At 44.9% G+C, this 9,201-nt stretch overlaps 1 protein-coding gene across 1 annotated transcript; it reads left to right on the forward strand.

The window, feature by feature from the left end:
• Positions 1-1,739: 1,739 nt before the first annotated feature.
• Positions 1,740-7,931, forward strand: NUCKS1 (nuclear casein kinase and cyclin-dependent kinase substrate 1; the record flags this gene model as incomplete). The annotated part of the gene is made up of 7 exons (XM_010017504.1): positions 1,740-1,789; positions 2,822-2,927; positions 5,058-5,113; positions 5,412-5,564; positions 5,693-5,845; positions 6,504-6,650; positions 7,695-7,931. Coding segments are annotated over 7 exons (865 nt in total), but the record flags the coding sequence as incomplete, so codon positions are not given.
• Positions 7,932-9,201: the final 1,270 nt, after the last annotated feature.

The raw sequence follows: 9,201 nt of genomic DNA on the forward strand, positions 1-9,201 counted from the left end.
AGCCTGGCAGGATTTACTGTCCAGCTGAACACAGGGTACAGTGCTTAGAAAGAGGAAGGATGTTTTCCACAGGGACAGTGTTTTTCTAAGGTTCTTTCTGTCTGTGCTGCATTTTCAGGACCTGATTTATGTGGGTCTCTGACTGAGATAAATAAGATGAAGCTGTGTTTGACCAACTTACTATAAGGTGGCAAGATTGCAACTTCCATCTTGCTTGTTAGAGAAGTGATCAAACATCTTACTTAGTAGCTTTATTATTCTTCACATGCCTACCAGAATAAAATCAGTGCTTTCACATGGGAGGTGGGTCAGGATGCAGTCTTCAGGAAGGCTATCTGTTGGAATAGGAATTGGAGTCCCTGGACAGTGCACTGGAGCAGGCCTTGCCAGTGGCTGTGTTCCTGAACTGGTGTATTCCTGTGCCGGGGCTGTGAGTGAGCAGTGCTCGGGAGCACGTTGCTGTTGTACTTTGTTCCACTCTGCAGCTTGGATGTGATTCAGCCTGTAGCAATCTAATGACTGGTTTTGCTTCCCTTCTCTTTGCTTGTTGGGGCTTTTTTTTGTTGAGAGCTTGGGGGTTTGGGGGAGTTTTTTAGAGAGGCTCAGTGCAGGGTTGAAATAGGAGAATTGTGCTCCTTCATCTTTTGATGCGGGTGGCTGCAAGCCATGAGGAGAGGTACTCGTACAGGAGGGCAACTCAGACTTGATTTCAAATGGATCAACAGCCAGAAGGCAACAATTGGGGCATCTTTCAATTAGCTGGTTTTGGCAGCAGTGCATGATGTTAATTACAAAGTGCAGTCCAGTCCCTGCATGGAATTCGGCAGTGCAGGAGAGGGCAGGGGCCTTGTGGTTCGTGTGCTGGAGGGGGCTTGTGTTGGCTTCTCTTTGCAGTCGTCCTCCAGGTCCTCCCACTTGCTTGACTTTTCTGGCTGTAGAGGTGAGCTCGGGTGGTGATTGCTGCAAAATCAGCTTTGTCATTGGCTTTGGGTCACAGGGGTTGGAAAACAATTGTTCAGTTAAGGATTGTAACAGCATCTTTACATCTTGTTCGAGCATCGCTGTAACTGAGACAGCTCCTAAGAGCCCCTGGTGAACACTTAAGCTTTAGAAACGGGGATCCCAGGGGAAACCACAAACCTCCAGGAGAAGGTATGAGAGTGAGTGCCGTGAGAGGCAGATATTCAGAAAGGAGCAGCTGGGAAACGTTTCTCTAATTCGTGCTGGTATTTGTGTGCTTGTTTTACACCTGGAATCCTGGTCTTAAATAATAGAGTTTTGCCACAGGGTGTTAGGGGGAGCTCTGGCTTAAAGTTCAGGCTGATGCAGCTTTAATCTTGGGATGGAGGCACTGCTTTAAAACAAGCTTTCACTAGCATGGAGATACATGATAGCTCCATAGTTTGAATAATGGAAGAACCATGTAGTGCAGGTTAAGATGGCTCTTCCTCACTGCAGTCATGAGCCATAAGAGAGTGCTACTTACCACAAAGCACTTCTCGGTTCCAGGACTATAATCCAGTCTATTATAACAGCCCCTTAGGAAAATGCTGGAAAATACTGTGTGTTCATTTCTGGCTTCAAAGATGTAGGTGGCTTGCTTAGGAGAGTTTGCTTGTGGAGTGTTTTTAGGCTGCAAATCCTGCACTGGAAGCAAGGATATGGCACGTTCCTGGTACTTGCAGAAAGCTTTTGCGTCTCAAATTGCTAACTTATTTTTTCCCCTTGCTTTTGAACAGGAACAGGAAGGTGGTCGATTATTCCCAGTTTCAGGAATCAGATGATGCTGGTAAATGGCTTTTTTTCTTACCAATATAGTAATCTTGAGCCTAGTTCACTTCTTGCTTTGCATATCAATTGTTTTGCTTCTGGTCACATCTTTAACTTACATTCGAAGGACTTTCTGGTGTTCACAGCCTGAACTGTTAATAACTATTTGAAAATATAATGATTCTCATATGTTTTGTATTAAGCAAACAATGGTGATAGAAATCTTACTATTTAATGCTTGTATTGTTGTAGTGCCCTGAGGCTCTTGGCAGCAACTATCTTCTTCCTTGGTCTATGTTATGTTCTGGGGCAGAATCGCTCGGATGCCACTTTTTCTCCCGTAAAATATGTTTCCAGTTTAGTGGGACTCCAGTTAATCCCATAATGTCAGGAGACATTTGTGGGAATTGCATCTCCAAACCCCACATCTTTATGTTCCTGTGAATTAATGGAATGTTTCTGGAAGCCATATGGAATACGTTTTGTGTTCTTAGAAAACACACATAGTGCTACCGTTTGCTCAGTGAAGCTGCACTGATAATGGAAACAAATATGCACAGTTCTTCATTGCAGTCCTGTTCTCATATTGTATAAGGGATTGTGTAATAGTTGTAACAAGTTACTGTGTAAACTACTTCACAATGACATGTGTTTTTCCCATCATAGCACAGTAAATAAAGTCCTGTTAAAAGCGTGTAGAAATATATAGGGGTGTTAACTTGTAATAGGTTTAGATAATAACTCTGTTTCTGTGAAATGAGACACGGGGTCCTCTTGTGAGGCTTTCTGTGGCTCATCTTGCTATGTCAGACTTGTTTGTGTGGGACAGTTTGATTGTGCTGCTGGAGGAAGAAAAGGTAAATCACTGCTTGAAGACAGGACTTGGCTTCTGTAAAGTTCTGTTTGAAGCTTTGTTGTTGTGTCAGTTTGATGTTTTCTGAAGGGCTTCTTCTTGATGTGCATGAAATGGTCGGTTAAGTGATAGCTGAGGAAGTCACTTTGCTGGGAACTAGGAATTTGACTCAAAGCCATTTTGTTCTGTCCCGTCCAGATGAAGATTATGGAAGAGATTCAGGTCCCCCATCCAAGAAAATCCGTTCGTCTCCCCGGGAGGCTAAAAATAAGAGGAGATCTGGGAAGAACTCTCAGGAGGACAGGTAAAAGCAGCACTTCATCCACTACAAACACGGCTCCAAACCTTGTCCTGTATCTGGGGAGCAGTAAGTTCTAAGAGGAGTGATTATAAGAGGAGTTCAAGGTCTGCAGTGTAAGTTACAGTACTCTCAATCACAAAGCTTGAATAATCAGTTTGGACATTGAGGTGGTTCCTTCTCATCCGAATAGACAGAGAAATCATGTGGAAAGTACTTGTCAGTAGTACTTTGTCATTAAAATTTCCAGAGCTAGATGGTGGGAATGGGAAGGAATATGATCAGAGTTACAAAAATTGGCAACTGTTCCAATTATCCAGGTAAGTCAGTGGCAAGATGCATTCTGTTTTCCATGTCTTTTCCTTATGCTTGGAGCATTCATAGAATCATGGAATGGTTTGGGTCGAAGGGACCCCAACCCCTGCCCCGGGCAGGGATACCTTCCACTAGAGCAGGTTGCTCCAAGCCCCTGTGTCCAACCTGGCCTTGAACACTGCCAGGGATGGGGCAGCCACAGCTTCTCTGGGCACCCTGTGCCAGCGCCTCAGCACCCTCCCAGGGAAGAGCTTCTGCCCAAGAGCTCATCTCAGTCTACCTTCTATCAGTTTAAAACTATTCCCCCATGTGGTTCAAGATTAAATGTGACAGTACAGTGGCAGTTAGGAGCTGGGGCCATTTGTTACAGTTCTTTGTTTCTCATTTCTAGTTTTGTCTAATTCATAACCTGGTTTGATAATTTGAGTGTTAAAGGACTCAGTTCTAAGTGATGTCCTACTGAAGAGTGGGAGTCTTCCTGTAGAGTGAAGATATCTTCCTTTTTACAGTAACTATGGTCAGCAAATGATTGCCATAACATCTGTTAAATTGACTGCTCTCATGACAGACACCAGCTTCAGGGATGGAGTTTGGTCGTACTCTGTAAGCCCAAGGTGCCTCTTGATCCTGTTGCACTGTACACTGAGGAGGCTTCCCCATCAGCATCCCGTTCCATGAATGTAGGCATGGGAATGTTTCCATGGTCCACCTGCTGTTGTGAACTGAGTGGGGGAGACTATTTTCACCCTGGCAAACGCCTGGAATACCTGAAATCAAGGATTTGATGGGTATGAGATGTAAAGAAATAGGGCTGGGCAGCTCCCAAAGCAGTTTAGTAGCCAACCTTGATGTCCTTTTAGCTTTGGGGATTTTTCAATCTGTAAGAACAGTTGTATATGTATTGCAAACCTCTCGGAGGGCTTACGTGGAAAACAAGCTCCTGTCTTTAAGGGACAAACCCCCAGGGGCTGTGGTGTGACAAGTCACCTAAACTATGAGAGTTCTTGAAGTGTTGTGTGGCAGCTCCAGCTGCTGGATTGGAAATAGCAAAGGTTTGATCTCTTGTACTTCCTGACCTTGGCAATCTCTGCACTTCAGCCATTCCTGAAGCGTGTGTTGTGCACCGTTGGCCCTTACCAGGGTCCCCACCACTCCTTCTCAAAACACTTGTTTGCTCCCTGGTTGGAGTGCGTGTTCTTACACGCTGGAAGGAAAGCCCTCTCCGGGCAGTGGGAATGACTAACGATGGGGGTCGGATAACAGCATGAGTACCTGCTTGATAGGGATATCCTCTGAGGAGGAGTGGTGAAACTCCCTCAGAAATGAGATTATTTGAGAGATTGTAAACCTCTGAAATGTGCTAGTTAAGTGCTGTACAGGAGTAGAGGATGAAGGAGTCCAAAGAAAGCAGTGACGTAAAGTGATGACTGTAATATTCAGTATAAAACTTTGTCCCATTTAAAGACTCAGCCATGCATTAGCATATAAAACTTAACTTCTAACTGGAAAATGGAAGACCTGGATTATTGGTAGGGTGAAGAGTGAAGTGCATGGTTCATCTCAACCTTATTATTTCCTGGTTGGATCACTTGACTCCCTTTAAGTTTGTCTGTGATCCAGAGGTTGAACGTTCTCTTTCCAACCATGATCGCTCCGTTCCCAGCCGAGTAATTCGGAAGTACAACATGGTGATGTCCAGGCAAAGTGCGTGTTCCCAGCCGAGAGATCAGTTTGCTCTCTGCAAATAGGTGTTTTCCATATATCAGTGACTGAAACCCAAGTTAAACCAGCAGCCAAACCCTGTCTTTCTCTCATTTTCAGTGAGGATTCAGAAGAAAAAGATGTGAAGACTAAGAAAGATGATTCACACTCGGCAGGTAACTAACGACGTTGTGCTGATAGTGTATCTGCAAAATGAAGAGCAGGTTGCAAGAGTTACAGGAGTAGGGTTCAGCATAGGGAAGAAATGGTTCTGACTAGAGAAGCATGCACTTTCCTAATACACTTCAGCTGGATGCTGCTTCTTGCTGCTGTTACTTCCCGTCCTGGTTTGGGATAACAGGTTTTTGCGTTCTAACGTGCTGCAGATAGATGTCTGTAAATCTCTTCCCTCTACTTCTTGTCCCTATTTCAGAATGATACAAGAAACTTCATAGTTGTACCTTTTCCTTCCAGATGAAGATTTTGGCAGTGAAGATGATGACTTAGGAGCAGATGATGGCAAAGCTGACAGTGACTATGAGAGCTCTCAAAAAAGCAAAAAAGGAAAAAAGGCTAAACCAGAAAAGAATAAGAGGGCGGCCTCCAAATCCAGGAAAAGGCCTGCAGGTAAAAAACCATCAGTGAGCAGCTTGATTCACTTCCTCGTGATTGCCTTGACCTGTGTCTTGCCCTCGTGCTACCTCAAGGTGGTCTCTGTTTGCTGTCTCTTTATAACTTGGTGACTTTTGCTGCAGAGGACAGTGAGGATGAAAAAGAAGACCACAAAAACGTGCGTCAGCAACGACAGGCAGCATCCAAAGCAGCTTCTAAACAACGAGAGATGCTTATGGATGATGTGGGGAGCGAGGAGGAAGAACAAGAGGATGATGAAGCACAGTTCCAGGAGAGTGAGTAAATGGGATTGTAAAAAGTTAAAATCAATGTAACATGGGTATAGTTGAACAGAAGTTTATGAGTTTGGCCAGACAATGAAATGAACACAGTTTGCTTTTTGCCTGTGACAGTGAAGATGTAACTTGTTCTTCTCACTAACTTATTACTGCGTCTGTCCAACAGACTGAGCTTTAACACTTGTGAAATTCTTAATGCTTTTTGCTGCTATCCAGTTGGTCTTGAAGCATTCATGCTCCTTTCAGATGGCATAAAAGTACTTTTTATCCTTGATCTAATCAAGATAGGACCGTTTGTTTCCTAAGAAGAGATGGGTTCTGCTGGTAATGAAGCCTGAAATACTGAGTGCAGCCGATTTCACAGTGGAGTTAAGAGTACCACTGAGAAGATCGCTTCTTTCTCTCTTACTTACTAAGGAGATGAAGCATCTGTAGAGGACCTCAAAACACTTGCTGTGTCATCATACTAGTGCTTGATCCCTATGAGCGTAAAGTCAACTGCTCTGTCATGTAGCACAGCAGATAGGTGGAAGCTCCTATGGTCACAGAGCCCTCGTTTCCTGCCTCCACAGTTGAACGGGCAGATCTCTCAACTGTATCTCTGCTCCCTTTTCTTTTCCTAACGAAAACTTAAATCTCTTTATGCTTCCAGCAGATTCAGGAAGTGACGAAGACTTCCTCATGGAAGACGATGACGATAGTGACTATGGCAGTTCAAAAAAGAAGAACAAAAAGGTCTCCAAGAAATCCAAGCCAGAGAGGAAAGAAAAGAAAATGCCGAAGCCCAGGCTAAAGGCTACAGGTGAGTGTACGCAAAGAAAACTCTGCTCTTTTCTTCAGAGGTTGGTATTTCCTTTTTCTGCTCTAGAAGGCTTGGTAGAAATCTTGGGATCAGTAGCATTCACATTAAACACTGCCAGGGATGGGGCAGCCACAGCTTCTCTGGGCACCCTGTGCCATCAGCCCCCTCACAGGGAAGAACTTCTGCCTCAGAGCTCATCTCAATCTCCCCTCTGGCAGGTTAAAGCCATTCCCCTTGTGCTGTCCCTACAGGCTCTTGCCCAAAGCCTCTCTCCAGGTTTCTTGTAGGCAATGTAATTCCTGTAACAGGCCATGATTTAAAGCAGCACTATATAATAATAAGGTGGCTGTAATTCTTAATTAAGAGCTTGAATTATTATCCATGTCTTGTCGGAAAAACTGCATAGATGGCAAGATTTTCCCTGTTGAGAAGCTGCAGTCTGAATTTCTACCTGTCGTAGCCAAATAATACAATTTGTGCTTGTGGTGTCCTGTCTAGTGAGTGATCAGGACATGGAGTTAAATAGGTTTTAAATCATTAGCTAACTTTTCAGTTCAGCTTTACTAACTACCTGACAGGAGGATGGAGCCAGGAGGGGGCTGGTCTCTGCTCCCAAGGAACAAGGGATGGGACAAGAGGAAATGGCCTCAAGCTGCACCAGGGCAGGTTTAGCTGGAGCTGAGGAACAATTCCTTGCCCAGAGGGTGCTCAGGCATTGGAACAGGCTGCCCAGGGCAGGGCTGGAGGCACCGTCCCTGTGAATGCTCACAGCCCGGGTAGACAAGTCCCTCAGTGCCAGGGGTTAGTGGTGGCCTTGGCACTGCTGGGGTAAAGGTTGGACTGGATGAGCTGAAAGGGCTTTTCCAGCCTGGTTGGTTCTGTGATTCTGCAAACACTCGATGTAAAACACGCCGTGTGTTGGGCTATGGTCAAAGCCAGATGCGAGCTGCTGCTGACGTGTTGACAGTCCTGGTTGCGTAGGGCCACGTGACGGTTCTGTCTCTGTTGCTGATCATAACTTTTATAAGCTCTTTCTTCTTCCAGTGACCCCCAGCCCAGTGAAAGGCAAAGGGAAGGCAGGCCGCCCCACAGCTTCCAAGGCAACAAAAGAAAAGACCCCATCCCCTAAAGAAGAGGATGAAGAGCCTGAAAGTCCCCCAGAAAAGAAGAAATCAGCCAGCCCTCCACCAGAGAAGTCAGGGGATGAGGGGTCTGAAGATGAAGCACCCTCTGGTGAAGATTAAATGGCAGTTGAGGAAATCTTTGTTTAAAAAAAAAAAAGGAAAAAAAAAACCCAACAAAAAAAGAAAAAGGAAAAGAAAACATACTTAGGGGTAGAACACGGGTTTGGCTGTGGCTTGACTCATGGGCTTTGAATGCTGTCTTTACTTTCAGCTCTTTAATACAGTGTATCCTTTTTTTAATAAGAGGAAACCCTTACAACAGTCTTATTTTGAAGTCAATGTTCTCTGCTGGCCATTCTGTTCTCCCTCCCCCATGAAAGCCATTGGAGACAAATTAACAGACCTTTGAATATATATATATATTTTTCTTTCAAGGGATAACTGCAGTTGTGAAGCAATAAGGTTTGAGACTGATACGTGGAAACCATACTTACAAATCCTTGTTAGAATAGATTGCCCAGTGCTGGTAAGAGTTCTTTCAAACTATTCTTCTGTATTTGAATCTGGGGGGAAAACGAAGCTATGCTTTAACAGACTTCTGGTGAGACAAGAGCACTCTCAGAAAACAATGTAGTTTGATAGGAATTCCAGTTGAGGAAGAGGAAACACAGGGAGGAAACCTGTGTTTCTTGGATTCAGGCTTGTTTGTCGTGGAAAGCAATCATGAGGCTTGTAGATGGGCCACTGTCTTGTGTGTAGAAAAGACCCTGTGATCAGGAGGCAAGATCTTTTGTCTTTGCTGGAGAGAATACTGTTCTGCATTAGGAAAACTGCAGTTCATTCTCTGCAAATCCACACAGACAACCTACAAGCTTCTCCCATCCATTAATTCTTCCACAGTTGGCGATAGGCGGGCAGAGCAGGGAAGAGAAATTGCAAACCATTTTAAAACCTCTGCTTTCCACTTTGGTTTTGTGGAAAATGTCTTTCAAGTTTTTCCAAGGAGACAAAACAAAGAACCAATGAGTAGTGTAAAACTAAATTCTTTAGCTTTTGGGGCGAGGGATGTCCTTTCCTAAATGTGAAGCAAAGGATTCCTGTAACGCTCTGGTCAGTCTCGGATCCCATGAGTCACGCTGAAGTGTTTCTCTTCTCTCCCTCCATCTGGCCTCAGGAGGCTGCGTAGTCAGACCCCAGCCTCTCCAGCTCCAGTGCTGGACAGCAGACTTCCATGGTAGTGCACATCACCACGATCCCGCTTCTGTTCTTCATCCTGCAGTGTGGGAGGCTTTGCTCCCACATGGACATGTCTGCTGCTGACCCTTGGTCATCACTGTGCTCCCTAAGCCTGAGAAGTGCTGACGAGGGAACAGTGGTAAGGGAGGAAGTTGGGAGGAAGTGGAGTTTGGAAGCGGTGTAGCAGGGCA

Source organism: Nestor notabilis, unplaced genomic scaffold (assembly GCF_000696875.1).
Source record: "Nestor notabilis isolate BGI_N333 unplaced genomic scaffold, ASM69687v1 scaffold32826, whole genome shotgun sequence".
NCBI lineage: Eukaryota > Metazoa > Chordata > Aves > Psittaciformes > Psittacidae > Nestor > Nestor notabilis.